The sequence below is a fragment of the Asterias amurensis genome, chromosome 2, assembly GCF_032118995.1.
Source record: "Asterias amurensis chromosome 2, ASM3211899v1".
Taxonomy (NCBI): Eukaryota; Metazoa; Echinodermata; class Asteroidea; order Forcipulatida; family Asteriidae; genus Asterias; species Asterias amurensis.
In genome coordinates, this window is record NC_092649.1 from 24,740,198 (window position 1) to 24,760,181 (window position 19,984).

The window sequence follows — 19,984 nt, forward strand, 5'->3', positions numbered from 1 at the left end:
TTGAAAATGTGTTATACATGCAAATGAATATTTGTTGAAAGCGACGGGCGGATGATATATTTACAAAGGGACAAGAGCAAACTTAGCGGGCTATGTTGTATTGATTTGACGTATTCTGTGTGTGCCAAATTGTTGAAATTGATGTTTGTCGGTGCAAATTGATAATACAGCTACGCAGGGACTAGTGTTTTCGTACGCGTTTTGTAAATAAGAAGCAAGTTTCAACAGCTGTTACGCTTTGTAAAAAACTACTAATAATAATACTATAAAATCACATCATAATGGAAGTTGAACAATTTTTTAAATTTTATTGTTTAAGTACCCGAACTCCCAGATTGAAGAGATTTTCACCATTCCATCTCAGTTTCTTATTGTATTAAAATGACAAAGAGACATAACAAGGTTTGCTCATTCGGGTCTTACACGAAACAAAAGCACACTTTCTTCTTCCGGTTTCGTGGTTTACGTCACCACTGAAAATAAAATGATTTGCACGTCAGCCTAATATTATCGCACAGCCTCCCTTAAACTGCAGCAGCTATTCGCAATCGGCGATTTTTATTTCTCCAAGGTAAAACAAAACGGTCGTTTATCATTTACCTTATTGATTTAGCGAATAACAATGTCAACATAAGCGTGACATTCAATCCGTATGGCCCTGTGATTGTTTTATGAAGTGAAAATATGCACAGCAAAATCTGAAGAAGGTCTCTGCGGCACTATTTCTATCGAGACTGGTTGGTTTGAATAACACTCTCATAAACCGCGGGTCAATGCAGTCCATTCGTTGGTTTAGTCTGCCAGTGAAGTACCCGGCGCCTCTAACGTAATTAGCTAGTTTGCATTTACCGCTAATAAATTAAATAGCTGTAAAATTGCTTTCGTTCGTCAAAACACATGTGCGTTTTGTTTTTTTCATGTTGCGTAATTTTCCTGCTTCCAAATCTATGATTTAGGTTGGTTATAATTGTATGATGTTTTGCAGTTCTGCGCACATTTCAGTGAATACAAAAAAGTGTGAGTTTTTTCTTCTTTGTTTGCATTAACCGTTAACAAATTAAATTTGTGTTGGTTTTCTGTAAAATTGCTTTCGCTCGTCAAAACACGTGTGGTTTTTTTTCCTTCTTAGTTTTGCGCAATGTTTTTCCTTCCCAAAACAATCTAATGACGAGTTCAAATCTGAAGATGTTTTACAGCTCTGCATGCCTTGATTTTCATCTTTGAGAGGGCAAGGCCATTTTCCTTTTGCAAAGGGCACTTCAATTGCAAAACCTTAAAGTCAATGAGAAACATTTGAAGGGGCAAGTCCAGGGGGCAACGGGGGTTATGACCTCCATGGCATGCGTGTAACTTAAAGCCTGGCTCTGCACACTGTTTCAGTGAATTCAAATGCACGCTCCAATAAAATGTTTTGGTTTTATTAGCCTTCACAGTTGGTGTATCTCAACATATGCATAACATAACAAACCTGTGAAAGTTTGAGCTCAATCGGTCATCGAACTTGCGAGATAATAATGAAAGTAAAAACACCCTTGTCACACGAAGTTCTGTGCGTTTAGATGGTTGATTTCGAGACCTCAAGTTCTAAACTTGAGGTCTTGAAATCAAATTCGTGGAAAATTACTTCTTTCTCGAAAACTATGGCACTTCAGAGGGAGCTGTTTCTCACAATGTTTTATACCATCAACCTGTCCCCATTACTCGTCACCATTGGTTTTATATAATAATTATTTTGAGTAATTACCAGTAGTGTCCACTGCCTTTAAATGAATGCAAAACATTTAAAACATTTAAATTAGTAAAACAGCTTCACAAAAATAATCTTATACACACTGAGTAAAACGACAAAAGGTTTCAAATCCATTTCAAACGTTCGACTGATCCAGCACAGCTGATCATTTGGGGGTCATCCATCAAATAATATGAACATACATCAGAGATAAAAAGAAAAATACAGAAAAGTGACAACTGGTTGTGGTAATTTGTGTTTGTATATATGATAATGAGGAACCATAAATGAAATTTTATTTTGTAATCTAGGGGTTGTGATTCCAGATTTGGTGCGACGGTCACTGTTTTCACTTGGTTAAACAGATCATTGCATTACTGTTGCTGTTTTGCGTACAGTTTTGTAATCAAGGTTTAATATAGTGTGACAGTTTCTCACCATCAGGCGATGTGATCGATCGCTTGAAGCGAACAAACGCGATGTTTCTAGGGTCAATACTCTCATTTCCCTCCCGACGAGATTAGCAGATGATTTACCAGAAGGAGTTATAAGGAAATCTATCACCACGATTCAAAAACTTTCGATTCCTAGATCATTACAAGAACTTACAATATAGTTGTATGGTTATCAAAGCTTGATTTGATGATGGCATGCATACCAGTGAATTGTCCCGAGAAATATTCTCAACTACAACTCATCAGTTGAAAGATAAGACCATCCTGTTTAGGAGTGGTTGTTTGAGTTGCCTAACATTAAAACCACATAAGCCTGACAATTAAACCAACGAGGGTCCAGCACGAAGAATACCATTACGTACAAGTGGGCATGGGCCCCCTAAACAAAGCCCAAGACATAAAAGTAGCTAGACCTAAATGTAGCCCTACGGTACATTTAATAGTGCTAGACCTGTACTTGGGGACAGTATCATTGGGATATATTTGGGACCGGGCTACAATAAAGTATCATGCTATGGGATGGGGCTTCATTAAGGTACCTAGCTAGTGGGCTAGGCTACACTTGGGTATCGTGCTATATTTGCAGTCATATTACAATCGTGTATCCTGCGACTCGGGGCCGGGCTACAATAAGGTACAATACTATAGGGCCAGGCTACGTGTAGTTATAAAGGTTTTATTTGGGACCCGGCTACAATAAGGTATCATGCTATAGGGGCCAGGCTACAATTAGGTATCATGCTATAGGACCGGGCTATATTATATATCGCGGCTGTCTTTGCGGCCGTGCGGTTGTTACAGGCTTCATTATTTTGATGATTTCTGCCTTCCAAATGCACACTAATATATAACACATGTCGATGCACTATGTATTAACAGGAAGTTTATTCACCATTTATGATTGTGTCTAATCAACAAATCTATGCTTCTGATTTGGACCGGCGAGAATGATGTAAGATTAGACACTTGTGCTTAGTCGATGGCTTGCACACCAGAAATGAAAAAAAGAACCGACTGCCAAAGGAATGAACACACAACCAAGTAAATATAGTGCCATTATTCGGTATAAAAAATCAAGTGAACGTGGCCCTAGGTCTATCTCCTAATGGAGGCATATGTAACTACACACGGTGCCTTATGAACCAAATGATGCGTGTGGGCGTTATATTGAATTTACAGCTTTCCCGCCTAATCTAATTCATACACTTCTACTAGCGTGTCAGCAAGACAACTTTACACAACCAAATCAATCCAATAAAGCTAGTCAATCTTAACACCTTGAATACTATCCAAACCCACACAGCCTTATATACACGATGTGGTATAAATACATCTCCGAATTGATTTCCGCACATCATAATGTAATTTGCGTATAGACTTATACCCTAATGGGATATCGTGTGTGTTTTGCTGTCAGCTTCAAAGCGGATTTGTACAACACATGCAAATCTGATTCGTATAAATCTCCATTAATTGTGTAAGTATTGATAGAGCTGTATTTGTGTGCATTTATAATGAGATTAACAATGGTATACTTTCTGTCCCTATGACGTCTTTCAACTTTGTATTTTGTGTCCATAGCATTCGTGTACATAACTGCAGTCAGTTTTGCCTGATCACCGTTAAAGGCAAAGTGTACCTTTGGTTTTGAAACCGCTCGATTGTTTTAATCGTATAAATGTAGATGAGTGTATGCAATTAAACTAGTGGAAATCTCACTACAAAAGTTGGTCGCAATTTCGAAGTATCGCTGGAATTATCCCGAGCGAAAGTCCACACAGGACGAATAATCTTTAATAAGAAGACACAATCCAAGAAGCGTTACTACAGTAAGGTCTCAAACATTCAAAAGTGTGGGGCATCAAAACTGTTCATCCAACATTTCTACGAAGTGAAATGTTTCCTCAAAATGATTGATACTATCGAAAGTTCTGTTGTTTGCTTCCATCTAGTCAAAGGTTTCTATTATCATTAAAGGCAGTGGACACTATTGGTAATTGTCTTATCACATGGTGTATCTGACAATATGCATAAAATAACAAACCTGTGAACATTTGAGCTCAATCGGTCATCGAACTTGCGAGATATTAATGAAAGAAAAAAATACTCATGTCGCACGAAGATGTGCGTTTAGATGGTTCATTTCGAGACCTCAAGTTCTAAATCTGAGGTCTCGAAATCAAATTCGTGGAAAAATATTGTGGCACTTCAGAGGGAGCCGTTTCTCACAATAGTTTATGCTCAACCTAGCTCTCCCCATTACTCGTCACCAAGAAAAGTTTTTTTGGTAAAAAGAATTTGGAGCAATTACCAATAGTGTCCACTGCCTTTAAAGGCAGTGGACACTATTGGTAATTGTCAAAGACCAGTCTTCTCACCTGGTGTATCTCAACATAATTATGCATAAAATAACAAACCTGTGAAAATTTGAGCTTGATTGGTCGTAGGAGTTGCGAGATAACTATGAAAAGAAAAAACACCCCTGTTACACGAAGTTGTGTGCTTTCAGATGCTTGATTTCGAGACCTCAAATTCTAAACTTGAGGTCTCGAAATCAAATTCGTGGGAAATTACTTCTCTCTCGAAAACTATGTCACTTTGTTTGTTTGTTTGTTTTTTTATTTTCCAAATATCACAAACTTTAGAGGGAGCTGTTTATCACAATGTGTTATACTTTCAACCTCTCCCCATTACTCGTCACCGAGTAAGGTTTTATGCTACTAATTATTTTGAGTAATTACCAATAGTGTCCACTGCCTTTAATGTTAAGAGTTATTACCAAACGTTTACATTCCCTTTAGAGGACTTTGTAAACTGATTCGATGTAGGAAAGACAATGAAACGGTCTATTCTTGGTTAACCTTCACGGTCAATATTTAGCTAATTTCTCGATTAATAATACGAGTGCAAAACAAGTTTATATTGCCTTTTCTAACCTTTGGCAATATTAAATTGTTTCGGGCTTTCGTCTGCTGTGATTCGACTATTGTAATAACAACCCAACGATTTGCATATTAAGTGTATAGTATCTTTGAGACAGCGCGAGTTCAAAATGAAAACAAAACATTCCTAACTGAGAGCATTTGTTTCCAAAACATTCGTTTCATAATTCTTGACTTTTTAGTGCTCTTGTATGACTTAATGTCTGCGTCTTTTCCGGACACAGAGCGAGACTTTCTGTCAAAGAATTCCCAAGAGTTAAACTCATCATGTTCACCATCTCATCGTCAAAAACTAATATCTCATCACCCGTGGCCCTAGGCTGTGATTTAGATTGGCTTCAAAAACAAAAACCCTAACTCTTTAACCTTTTCGCAATTCCGCTGTTTCTGTCTCTTTACAGTCAAAGGCCAGTTTTTACTGCAGAGAAAGCAAAGTTGCTTATAAGTTGAAAAACAGGTTACCAGGCGAGAAGAAGGTAGATATAGTGTGCACTGTGCGTCACGGGTTCCCGACATGTTCTGATTAAGCTAAGCAGACGTACTAAGCATTTTTGAGGGTGTTTTTTCTTCTTTTTGCTCAGCCGCTCCACGAAATTGAGCCCTGGGGTGCCGATAGTCTCACGTAAAGTCACGTGCATTTTTAACGAGATGGTCGCTATAATTAAGACAGCGTAAACATCGGGTGTGCATCTTATTAATTCCAATCCCGAGGGCTTGCAGTACAAAATGTCATGAAATCCAAAGAAAATTCCTGGGAGACATCATCGAGTCTCGCGTGCACAAAAGAGCTTTCTATAGAAGATCCATCAATTTCCAATTTGTAGTTATTCACGAACAAAGGGTGACAAATGGGGGCTAGAGAGTGAAGATGTAAACGGATTATTTGAATGGACAATGCCGAGACGCAGAGTGGTAAAGCTTTCTTTCTCGACCCTGGGAAGAAGAAGATGGGTCCCGGTGTAAAATGAATTGCACTTACATTAAAAACAATTCAATATGGGCTGTGAATCTTTCGGGAGTTTATAACCTAACCCAGATAAACACAAATGCGCCTTTCAAATCTACTAGGAGGTAAACGACCTATTCTTCCAGGTTTTCAAATCATCGTCTCCGAGACGGCTCGTACTATATGCCTCCTGAAAATATTACACAGCTGCTGTCTGTCACTATTATATATGTCTTTGTCCGTTTGAGATGACATAACATAAGATAACAATTACAATTTATAAGGCACTATTCCACCAAGAGCATATAGCGCACTTGAAAGCAATTAACATGGAAAGTGGCGAGTCTTTAGAACTTTACAAAATGCAGATAGAGTAACGGATTCCTAATTGCAGTAGGGAGATTGTTTTTGTGACAGTAATATGCAAAAGAAAATGATTCTTTTTTATTTATGGCACATTTGCAATTCGTCTACTAATGTTTTTTTTTTTTTTCTTATGTCCTGGTGCTACCAATCAGCTACTGTCTGCAGCATTTAAAACCCATTGATAATAACTATCAGTTATACAGTTTTTTTACAACTCATTTTCTTTTAAACTATGACACATTTGCTTTAACAAGTATTCCACTTTTGTTTGGGTAGTTTTGGGTTGGGTTTTTTTCACCTATGACCCACAGTCTCTGCACTATTTCGAAGACGGTCGCTTTATAGGATCATTTCCGAAATAGAGTCAGTCCTTGGATATTAAAAACAAGACAAATCAATGTAAGTTGTTCCCAATCCAACCATCAAATGCCATGGTTTTTATTAGATAATATGTCAAACTTACCACGGTGTGTACACTAGTGGTTTGCAGATAAGAGCATGGCACTGTTCGAAGCACCCATCGTCGTCTCCACCCAGCTTTTCCTCATGACCACCGCTTCTTCACAGAATTCATAAATTTCAGTTAAAGTCCCCTGAAGAAAAAACAAAACGAAAATGACAAGTGATCTTTCCTGAAATTCGTTTTAGATATATTCATTCAATAAGGACACTTATAGTGTACATGAGATTAACGAAACTTTTAATTGTAAAAAAACAATAACTTTGAACACCCTTCAAATAGACTACAGTGTCATTTTGAGGCCCGCCTTCATTTGCAGGAGTGTAGCTGTTACAGGTTGGGGCCCTTTTTTTGATTCAGACGTGTCAAATTATGACAATTGTAAATAAATAATAAACAAACCTACGAATAATTTGAAGTTGCATTGCCGTTAACAATTTATCGCTCACGTAGAAGTATGCATATAACTTCTTTTTTGATGTAAACGAAGTACACATATATGTCGCCCAACTGTTTGAAGGCACTGGACACCTTTGGTAACTGTCAAAGAGCGGTATTCTCACTTGGTGTATCTCAACATATGCATAAAGTTTATAAGTATGTGAAAATGTTTACTCAATTGGTAATATAAGTTGAAGGGTGTATAATGAAAGAAAAAAACACCCTGTGTTTTCAGACACCCTGTGTTTTCTAAAGGGTTCAGGCCTGAATTGATAGTTGGGTGAAAAATTACCTTTTTACTAAAAAATACGTTACTTCAGAGGGGGCCATTTCTCACAATGTTTTGTACCATCAACAACTCTCCATTACTTGTACCAAGTAAAAGTTTTTATGCTAACAATTTTTTTGAGTGGTTACCAATAGTGCCTTTGAACTTCCCTTTCGGTGTACACGAAATGCACATTTCCATTGCAGAGAAAAATCAAGAGTTGTTACCAACCGCTCACGGCAAACCCTTACTCCCTAATCGAAGGATTCCAAAATATCAATTATCAACCATTGCGAGCAATAACTCTTAAGATGTCGATGGGAGGTTTCGCGTTGTGTGCCCGGGGGAAGTTCTGGAGCGATCGTGACACATTCACGCAGATGTTTTACTGCATGTTACTTTTGACTGAGCACGATGACAGGCACAGAATTTTAAACGTGTTTGGGGAAATGTGCTGGATTCTTTATTTTGTATAATTTTATACTTTTCTCAATCTTTTGATTGACAATCGGCAAAAATGCATCTGTCGCATTATCTGGAATATCGACGGCTGAAATTGTGAGCTTTTAAGAAACTGTCAATCGAAAAAGCGTTTTCTTCTTGTTCGAAGAAAAGCTATCTCGAGGTTGTAGTACTTCAATAATTTATTTAATTATGAAATAGAAGTGAACGAACTCACGTTTGAGGGTACCACTATATGTAGTACTTGTTTCATGCAGAGTTAGAATGTGAATAGATGCGAGTTTCAGGAATTTACTTTTTAATCTTAAAAACGAACACTATTCCCTAAAATACTTCATTGGAACATAATATGTCTTTTTTTGCCGGCAATGTTTCGAAATGAATTAGAATCGTCAAAGAGATCATAAGGAAAAAAAAACGTCTGAAACATTTGCGGCTGTAACTGCCATAAATGTTAAGGTGGTAAGGTATACCAGATAAAACCGGTAACCCATAACACAATAAGACAATAATGGGCAAGAGACCACAGTATGAAAGTGGGTACACAACCAACCAATGGGATGTTCACGCTTTCAGGTACTTTTAACAATGGAACAATGCTACCCATAAGGTTGTCTTTGTTATAGTGGTACCCCACAGAGGATTTCTTCAGAAGGGGGATTAATAAAACAACAATTTGAGTACCCCGTATGGGTGTGTATGTGTGTGGGAGGGCTACCCATTAAAACCGAAGACTTGAACAAAGAGATATTTCAAAGGCGATGACGTCCCCGTGTCGTATAGATATTGCTAAAACAAAACTATATTGCAAAGAATGGGAGAACAAAACAAAGCCGTCGATTTAGCTGGAAGAAACAACATAAGCCAGTGAATAACAACATTCAACGAAATCTAAAGTATTGGTGTCACTTCGTAGAAAAAACAAAAGTTATCCTCAAATACAATGCGATGAATATATATATACAAACTTTATACAAAACCATTGTTTTGGGTTAGGCTGTGTGCGGCCATGCGCTACAGCAAAATGGGGAAAATAATCAAGGTTACAAACCGAATGAACGTAAAAGGAGAAAAACAGGTCAGTTTCATCTGAATAAGATATCCTAAAAACGCAAACAGAGAAAGCGAACAGCCTGTGGGTGTCTTTCATACTCTCAGTGGGCCGACCCGAGTCTGCGAAAGGTGAAAGTTGTGGCAGTGAAAATTTGTTATTCTTTTAGTACAGAGGGAGTCAACACTGTCAACAATAATGTGTTACTGTTATCACATTTTGGTATCGTTACAGATTCCCCAGGTGAGCTACGCCTCCACGAGCCCCGAACTGAGCGATAAATCACGGTATGATTACTTCCTACGGGTCGTGCCACCGGACACCTACCAGGCCCAGGCTATGCTCGACATCGTCACGGCCCTGGGCTGGAAGTACGTATCGACGGTGGCATCGGCGGGCAATTATGGCGAGAATGGGATCAGCGCCTTCAGGAATCTTACAAGATTCAGTAACGGTTTGTTGTTTTTCTTTTTTTGTAGCCGGTTTTTGTTTTTGCCTGTTGTCTTGTCGTCGTCCTCCTATTCGATCGAGTCTGTGCAAATTGTTCTATGGTCTGTCTAAGGGTCTGGGTACCTTTTGAAGAACATAAAGTCCACAAAATTTACATTAAACTTTTACGGCTTAAAGATAACAATCGAAAAGCTTCCCTTAAACTATTACTTGCTAAAGTGCTGCAGTTTTTGATTAACGAGTATACAGAAACAGTTTTTAAGCATGCACAACGGATTAACGCGACTCTCTGGAAAACTTTCATCTGTGATTTTCATTTTGTTTCCCCTCAAAATCTTGACGAAAAATGAAGCTGAAACAAGTAAATTATATTACAGTTACCTTAATTCACAGTGAGTAGTGTTTAATTTCAGAGCCAGAAACTTGATCTGGAAAAGGTACCAAACCCTTTTAATGAAATTCCCGAATAAATGTAAAGTTTGCCCTTCTGAAGTAAAACTGTGTTTACATCCTAGAAATTGCGAATATTTTCGCAAACAAATTGATAGCACGTGAAAAGATCAATGAAGTATGGTTAAAGTCACCTAAAAAGGAAAGTTGAATATTGGACATAAGAGTATATATGCCTAATACTAACATTAAATCATTTTTTTTTAGTAATTGTTTGTCACGATTTATATGTTAAAAAATTGATAAAGTTGTTTTGGGGGGTGACTCAACCTATTCCCTTTGTGACGTCAATCGAGCTAGACTTTGCCTCGATCGAACATCGACCACCCCTCGAATTGCAAGTACATGTAAGTCCAAGTCGTGAGTTTGTACGTTTCGGAAAAAGGGCTTTTCGTGCATGTTTCGGACAATGCCGACCAGGTGTATTGCTGCTGGATGCAGCAAAACAACTAAAGATGGGTCAGTTTGCATCTGTTTCCTGCAGATCCCAAGTAAAGGCGGTTGTGGGCCACGAAAGCCGGGGTGCGTTTTGGCGGCTGTAACCAATAATTGTTTCTGACGTCATAACCAAAACGGTAACCGAGCTCACAACTCGGTTGTCGTTCAGTCTGAACAGCAGAACCAACGACCAACAACCGAAACAGTTTTTGGTTACCGCCGCCAAAACGCACCAAGACTATCAAACTCGCTGCAAAAAAATATAGTCGGGTTGTCTTGCGACACACGAGACAAATTACACGCTAAATGTCATTGCAAAATGGCTTACTTCTGGGTTTCGGCTGCCATAGTAAATGCTTGTACAGGTCATAGACTTGCTCCGTATGCTTTTTAGAGCAGACGTTGATACGATCGACTCGTACTCTCCTAACTCACACACCATTCGAGCGACCCATGTAAGCAATGATCACGGGTTTGGGAGAACAAATTTGTTAACAGAAACAAAAACACACAGTAATAAGAAGACCATCGAGTTTTGTGTCTTTAAGACATATCTTATTATGAATACTATTATCTTATGTGGTTTTGTTCTTATAAAATTTTCTGTGTGAGTAAATCTTCCAGCCTGCTGATCCTCTTCGTATGATGCGAAAGGGTTTTTGTCACTTTGCATTTTGCTATTACCGCGTTAGCCACTCCACTTCAATATCGATGTGTTATCGTGAAATTAACCACACAAAAAACAAAAGAATTTGTGCTTGATTGATCTATTTAAAGCACATCATCGTAGTAGTCACCCAAACAGAGCCGGTTCGCCGTGAGTGTTTTTTTTTCACATGAGTAGCTTCGATGTCGGCAAACATTGTCCAGTAGAGTCTAAAGAGCAAGTGTAAATACTATTTGTAAATACATACTTAGTATCAGCCCTGTGCAGAGTGCCATAGGCTTTTGACTCTGAAGAGGGTTAAACACGGAGAGTGTTTTCAAAGCTCGTTCGGGCCTCTTGGGGTGTGAAATATGAACACTCTAAACGCTAGCCGATAATTGCTTGGCTTTGACAGTTGATTGATCTCGGCAGTGAAGCGAGGCTGAGAAAATGCACTGAAACGTCATCGATAACTTATTGCCATATTATGATGTATTTTTAAGCTTTTCAATAATGAAACAAATACTGGGGCGTCGGGATTAACTCAAGCATTAAATTGGAGCTGTTTTGTGGAGGGTTCGCGCTTATAAAGTCAGTTGTTTAAAGCGCGATATACCGTTGGGTTTGACCTTGTGGATATTTTCCCTTTTTTACTTGCGAGTGTCAGTTCTCAAGTTTTGAAAGATGAGTGCAGTGCTGTTTCACTGTGAAACGTTCCCAGGCAAGATTGATGAAAGTGCCTCTGTATTTTACACTGGACGCGACACGCACGGCTACCTCCGCAGGCAACAAGACGGGGCCAATACACTTTTTCCCGCCCAAAGTCTAGCTTTAGCGTTTGTAATTTTGTAATTGCTTGGCTGATTTTCAACGTTGGCTTTTGCTTCGGTTTATGAAGTATGTTGTTTGTCTGTGGGTTTTTGTTTGGATGTGGGTATAAGCATTACATACACAAATTATGACCTGAGATCATAAGAGGTCCACCTAAGACAGGGTTTTGGAACAGCATGCAAACATAAGATTGTCCTTATCTTAAAGTATTCCTTACAGACACTGGACGCTATTGGAAAATGTCATGAACCAGTCTTCACAGTTGGTGTATCTCAATTATGCATAAAATAACACTGACCTGAGAAAATTTGAACTCAATACGTCGTCGAAGTTGCGAGATAATGATGGAAGTTGTGTGCATTGAGATCTGATGTCTCGAAATCAAATTCGTGAAAAAAATCACATACCTTCTAATGATTCAAGAGATCGTGTATAGAAGTTTAATACAGGATGTTTTAACCATACATAAATTAGGTGTTTTGACTAAAACAAAAAGCTTTGTACCGTATCTTGATTCAAGATTTACTCAGAAGAGTAACCATAACTGGGTTAGTTGTTCTCACAACTACAAAGCTATTGAAAATACCCAGCAGAAGTTGTGTTTCAAACTATCACAACACCTCTCTATATCAGTCTTTCAGACGAAGCTTTCTAAATAAGGGAATCAATATGTTTCAACATGTTTTACTGGTCATAAACAGAGGTTTATACACGCCCACGTGACGCGAAACTGTCTGAGGTATTAATGAATACCTTATATATTGACTCAAGATATCTTATGTCTGTGCTTCACCCTACCCCAACCAACATCATTCAAAGGGGACAAGCTGGCCAAAAGCAATTTTGCTCCCTCTTAACAAAAATGCACTTGCTCTAGTAATGCAATGCCCAAGTACCTCATCAGCATACAAGAAGGCATGACCAACTATACGCCAGGCTCAAGCACCATGTAATTTACTTAAAGACGTTAAACACGTCAACCAAAGTATGTTCTACAAACTACGCTCCTCCAAAGTCAAAAGAGATTATACACAAGTTTAGCTCTCCAAAATGACCTAGATTGTTTAGTTGCAAAAACATCTTTATGTCCTTAATTTTGTAACCCTATCCCCGGTCCTTTTCTAAAATAATATGATAGCATCTGAGGAAGACTGTTCTACATACCAAAACGTCATCAAGCCATTAACAAATTATTGCAAGGCCAAAAGAGTATAATGATTTCTAAAAGCACCGGTTCTGATATTTAGGGTTGACATTTATCTTGATTAGAAACCAGTTAGAGGTATGTCCCGACATCATTATCAAATACACTTCCTTGACTTGTCATTCCTTTAATGAAGCTAAAAATGTTCTAATCTTCATTCGGCAGAGTTAAACATGAAGAGTTCCCCTCACGCCCGGTTTAAATACATTCATGTACGTATCCACTTACACCACACTCCAACCTCATTCATTGTGCATTCGAAAGCCCATTAAAGCTTTTTGCAAAGTCCTTCAGCGTGCATTAATGATTGCCCACTGGGGAGGAGGGCATATGGAATTAATTCACAAGCTTCTTCTTCTCCTTCTTCTTCGTCTTCTCCAATTACATTCTCCATTAAACATAATTACAGCATGAGTTGAAATATGGATATGATGCTTTTTGTAGGATGAAGCAGCACCCTGACCGCGTTTGTAGATACTCTGAAAGCTTACATCATTGACCCAATTTTAGAGACCTGCTTATTAAGCTGAAAACATTGCTTATCAATTGTCTGCTAAGCACAAATGAGCAGGATTCCAGTCACAATTTACATGGTGATATGGTATTGTGGCCGGTTAACCTTATTTTTGTAAGAATAAGATTGCGTTTTTGACGCTCACTGTCTAAAAACCTTATAAACTTTGCACGGTGGAAAACGATAAAGTAAGGTTTGTGGTAACACCATGCAACGATAATCTCTAAATGAGTTGGGGTGGTTTTGTAAAGAACCGTATAGGTTTCAAAATCGAAGTTTCGATCAGTATGCTCAGGTCGTCTTGGAGAATAGTGTACTTACTGCCGAATTACGTCATTATGCAAGCAGCGTTCATTCATGATCCCCTTGCCATTAATTTGTTTTTGTCTAATTTACACGAAACTGAAATATCTCCTTCCTTGTACAAATCAAGACAAATTATGTTCAGCGTGCAGCGACGACGTTTATACGGATAGAACGAACTAATCAAAAAATCCAATCGCACACGACAAACACACGCAAACACCACCGCAACCCCGTGGTTGGAATCCGATCATTGGCTCTGATTCCAAATTACATCTGACTGACGTAGGACCCAATCACGGTTATTAATGATGGCCGGAGCTTCAGACGATGATGTGCGCCCGGGAAAAACGCCGCGATGACCGGCGAGGCAGTTTGCTGATTACCAGCCCAAGGCTGATTAGTGTGATCGTAACCAATCCAGCTTTTGGACGGTCGGACGCCTTTAATTGGCTCGGAATTTAAACCTCTTATAGCAGATTACATTGATACTTTGAGCCCGAGAGTGGCCGATAATCATATCGATATCATAATAGATTTATAACTTATATGTTTTTAGATTTGGAGAAATAGAGCAGTCCACCCGATTATTAGTATACGATTTTTTCCAGAGTTGAACTAGTTATATATGACGTGTGCAGATGCATGTCCCGAGAAATACACTTAGCCGATTACATTCTTGATAATTTGAGTCTCAAAGAATCCAATGATCATATCAATATCATAATAGATTTAAAAAAATACGCAGTCGATGTTGGTGTATTTTTTATCCTAAGATAAGAAATACATCAGTCCAACTGATAAGTATTTCCAGAGTTGAATTAGTTAATTGACGTATGCAGGGCCCAGATTCATGGAGCTGCTGAAGCTAAAAAGTGGCTAAGCAAAACAAATTAATGCTTAACAAAAAAAAATGTTACCAGCCAAACTAACATGACAGATGTATAATTTGTAACTGGTATCCTGCTCACGTCTGCAACACGTCTGCTCTGCAAACAATTGTTAAGCATTGTTTTCTGCTAAAAAGCAACTCTATGATGAACTGGGCCCAGATGTACGTGCTTGATACGATATGTCCCAGAGGTGCAATAGTTATGTGACGTAAGCAGTTGTACATTGCATGTCTAAACCAATCATCAAAGTTATCATTAGAATTAACCTCCAATATATAATTTGCTCCAACAGACACAGGCCTGTGTTTGGCGCCCTCTGAGGTCATACCACGTGACGCCAACAAGGAATTCTTCGACAAACTGGTGGTTTACCTTTTGAACACCGAGCACGCACGTGGCGTGGTGACCTTTGCGTCGGAGACGGACATGAGGTCACTGTTCGCGGCCGTCAGGAGGGCGAACCGTAGCGATCACTTCATATGGATCGGCAGTGACGACTGGGGGACCAAGCCCAACCCCGTGGAGGGGCAGGAGACTGTGGCCGAGGGAGCCATCACACTACTACCGGCCCGAATACCGGATAAAGGTAATCGTAAAAGGGACAATACAATACTGTCAATACAACACAATATACAATATACTTTTATCACGCTGCCACCATCTTGGTCATGTTCACTGTTTCCAATTACAGTAATGAATGCTAACCCACATTGCGCATGGCACCAGACTATTATTTCGTCCAGCCTCAGTTTGGTTACACCGAGTTAGAATGGAGTAAAATCAAGATGGTCAGACCCTTATAAGGGTCTATACAAACATGTTTTTATATACGACCATTTCATCAAGATCACAGCGGTTTGTGATGATATACAGCAAAGGAAACATTGGCAACGATGCTTCAAAATTTCAAAATAAAACCATAAACAACCAAACAATCATTGTGGGAACAGGTGTGATTTCAGATGCTTCTTTGAAAGTATGAAGTGAATCAGCAGAGCGCAGAGATGGTAGACTTGATTCAAGTCCCATTCTCGTGTGAGAGGTCCCTAAGCTATTACCTCAACTTGCTATGAAACATAGTATCATACAGTACAGTGCGCGCTCGCCGTCAAAATGTGGTCCCGGAACAGGTTTTGGAATGCAGAGCATCACAAAACAGTAGTTTCCTGGGGATGGCACGGGATTGGGGCTTGAGTCAAGTCTACAGAGATGGGGGAGACTAATCAAAAAAATAGGGGCGACAAAGGAGAAGGTTTGTTCAGCAGCTGAATGCAAGGTATCTGTGAATGATTTTGTTCTCGACAAGACGGTGTGTGAATCGGTCTATGAACAAAATGGTCGTAAATATTTAGCAAGACAAGTTATCAAAAAGAACATAATCTACCCTGCACGTAGATCTACCAAGCACAATGGTGGTGTTACCTCCGGTCAAATATACATTGATAACTCACCATACAATGCCTCAATTCCCATAATTTGTACTTTTCATTTTAATTTTATAAACAGAAAAAGAGGTAATAAGTAAGTGAAACTGTGAGATAAATTTGAAAGTACGATGAGCATAGACTTTAAAAAGATAAATGTATATGAGAGGCATTTTTCAAATTACAATATTTTGTACGTAAGGCTACCAAGCTGTTTGTATTTTGTTAGTGTTGTACATGTATCTTCAGACTCATTAAACAAAAATATTATCCTTTTGCAATCTAGCAATTTGGCATGTCGCCACAAATGGAAGTAGATAAACTAGTACTTATATCAAATGTAGGGTACAGCTACATCTATAAGAAATTAAAGAAACCGGCCAAACACACAAAGATGGAAAGAAAGCCGACAAGCCATTTTTAAATAACAGGCACACCCTCCATGGGCAGACCACTATCAAAACAACAACACATGAAGAAGCAACGACTTTCAGGGCTGCTGGAAACGTAATAATCATTACAAAAATAGACGTCTTGTATGTCGAACAAGAAAACAATTAGAGAGACGACCCAGACAAAAAGGTTTCAGTGTGAAACAACATTGGAAACTGTTCTTTACATTTTTTTTTTTTTTTTTATAAATCCTTTTAATATAAATCTAATTTGCATCATCGTTTTTTTTGTTTTTTTGTTTTTGAAGACATGAAAACACACTTAATGTTCACTTCCCCATAACTATTCTTCACGTAATTTGAGTCTGCAAGACGTGTTTAAGGCCAAACATTATAAAGCTGCTTCAGCAGAAAATACTTCTTAAAAAAACTTGCTTATAGTTACAATGAGCAGAAAGACAGTCGCAAAGTCGCAATGTGCATATGTGACCTTATATTTTAGCTGGTGTTTTGGTAGGCCATACGGCGCAATTTTAAAAATGGTCATGCGCCCAACAGTGGGTGCGTTCGTTTAGCTTCCCGGGTCGACCCCGGTGTGTGGCGTTTTTCTTTTCCAGGACGAACGTGTGCAGATGATAACCCACGTTCGTCCTGGGAAAAAAACCGCCACTCACCGGGGTCGACCCAGGGAAGCTAAACGAACGCACCCGGTGAAGTGTTTGGGCGCCAATAGCGCAAAATTGACTGGCGTTTTTGTGGAGAACTTTTGGAACCGTAATCTTTGTAAAGACCGCAGAGTTCTCTAAGACCCACGGCGATCGGAACTGGATGAGAAGACACGGCATGGTATTATAATTTAGTTTTGGTTAAAAACAATTTTTTACTAAAAAGCAATCTTGATTTATTTGCAGTGACTTATACTAACGAGTTTGTAATTATTATTTTTTATCATTTTTGGAACGTCCATTTGTAGGTTTCGATGAATACTTCACTTCGCTGACACCTTCGAACGGCTCCAGTGAAGTCTGGTTCCGAGAGTTCTGGGAGAGGACATTTCATTGCGTCTTTGATGATACTAATATAGAGGGGCCGGACAGGAATAAACTTTGCACTGGTACGTGTTGTGTTTTTTCGAAAACCTGGCGTTGGTTTTGGTTTCGTTGTGTTTATGCTTCGTTCGCCTTTCTGCAACCCCAAATGCCAATAGTGCATAAATTATAGCGTATTGTCTGATATAGTCTACGGAAACTTAAGCGCGGAGCCGATGACGAAACCAGAATTTCGAAAAGACCTGTAGGGTTTGAGACTGGCAAATGGTCAATACAGCAAAACAAAACAAAAACATAACTGTTGGATGGAGCGTTTTGATGATTGTGATTTATGGTTTCCTTTTGGCAATGGTTGCTGCTGTAGTAAACTGCTCGTTTAGTTCATTCCCCGCTTCCGTGCATGATCTTGTCGTTCAGGACGCATCAAAATTCCCACTGTCGTAGTGCTTTTCAATGGGGATTTTTTCTTTCTCTTCTTAATCGACTAAAAAAAGAAATCCTTGAAAATAACATCAGGAAAATTGTTGAGGGTGGCAATTTGATGTACAGGAAAAAATGCGTCCAGGCCAAGTGTCATGTAACCATAGGCAAACACTAACTTATATATTTCCAGCCTTTGCGACCTCTAGAGCTCTTTCTTGATACAGACGCGATGGCTGAAAACCATTCAGTGAACCATTATACATAGTAGCCTTGCTCAAGGCAGTCGCATTATTCGCTCCGAAAAGACGCAGCTGTAAACCCACCCGCCGTATACCCTGTGCATGGTGTGTGCGATCACACCGAATGACCCACCCGTATACACACTGTCACATCGCACGAATACTAATCACACAAGTCATCGCACTCGTACACCACTAACCGCATGCGGAGGCCGTCAGGCCGACAGCCTTGTCGGGTCTGTATCTTCCCGTTTTAATGTGTGTATTGAAAAAATTCCAATAGTGGACGAAATTTGGGGGGGGGGGCTCTAGGATATGCTAGTATGCAGCTCATGAATATGTATATCGTTCGTCAGACCTATCAGACAACACAGGATGTGAGGCAAATGAATTATTCATTTTGACGTCCAATCACGCACTTCCCTTATCACGACCTTTGGACCCTATCGTGCGTCCGTGGTGGTGGTGTGTGAGGTAAACATGTCTCGTCTTTCGCGGGCATTATGGTAATGAGCTGACCGTGGGAACTCTTCGCTTATTATAGTAATGAGGTCAGTGGCTTCAACACAGATCCTACAAGGCTGTCGGCCTTACGGCCTCCGCATGGGATGCGGATAGTGAGTGTACGGGGGCATCGTGTCGTGTGATGTTACGCACAGTGAATACGGGTGGGTTTTACGCACAGTGAATACGGGTGGGTTTTTATACAGCGGCGGTCTTTTTTCGGAGTGAATAATTAGACTGCCTTGAGCAAGGCTATATACATAGCTGGATATTCCGGCTGGCAGTCCATTTACTGCTAAGCGCGATTCTCAATCACAACAATAACTGGCAACCATGTCATTCAGTGTGCAATTTCTGAGCCACAGAGGCGCCAATCAAATGCAAATGGCCGTGCTGTGTAATTCTTGGGTTTATAACTGTTATGTTAAATTGGACCCTGTGCGCAGTATTTTGGACCTATTTTCTGTTCTACATTGTATCAATTTTAACTCTATTAATAGAGCAAATTGGCTATGCTGTTCTAATAATGGGTGTCATAAAGGGACAATTTCACGGTTGTGGTGGCGCATGGTGCGAAATGGAGGCGTTGTTAATCATGGTCGTAATGGGAAGGTGACTAAACGAATGGCGGTATTTCTTCATAATCTCGGATTGTCTGTCGTAGACACTAAGTATTTTGCTATGTCGGGTATTTTCGACAGAGCAAAAAGCATCTAATTAAGCACCATAGCTGTGTGGGCGGCCACTAAATGTAGTCGAATCTCCAACTGTATTGTATTGCTTTATGTGTTATTGTAAAATGTTTTCTATCTGTAATGTAGTTGCTGAATTTGGCATTTTTGTGATGCGCTTTGGGGCCTACTGGCCGCCATACAAATAGTAAAGGTTAGATATTTGTCTTTGTTTTTATTTACTGAATAACGCCCGTTTCCAAATGTTTCCAAACTATATGTACCTAATGTACCCTGATTCGGGTGTGGTCTACATTGGGGTTCACAATTGGGACTATATACATTTTGGTATGGGAATCATTTAAATCTGAAGTTAGGTTTAAAAATGTACTACAAAATGCTGGGTTTCAGTCTGTGATGGTCATTTGTGAAC

General features: G+C 39.3%; 1 protein-coding gene across 2 annotated transcripts in view; it reads left to right on the forward strand.

Annotated features, from left to right (window-relative positions):
- Positions 1-19,984, forward strand: part of LOC139933929 (metabotropic glutamate receptor 4-like) — a 76,558-nt gene that overhangs the window by 44,456 nt on the left and 12,118 nt on the right. For both annotated transcript variants that reach the window (XM_071928167.1, XM_071928166.1), the window contains exons 3-5: positions 9,355-9,574; positions 15,142-15,435; positions 17,639-17,779. In XM_071928167.1, coding sequence (XP_071784268.1) covers positions 9,355-9,574; positions 15,142-15,435; positions 17,639-17,779 — 655 coding nt within the window. The remainder of the gene's footprint in view (positions 1-9,354; positions 9,575-15,141; positions 15,436-17,638; positions 17,780-19,984) is intronic.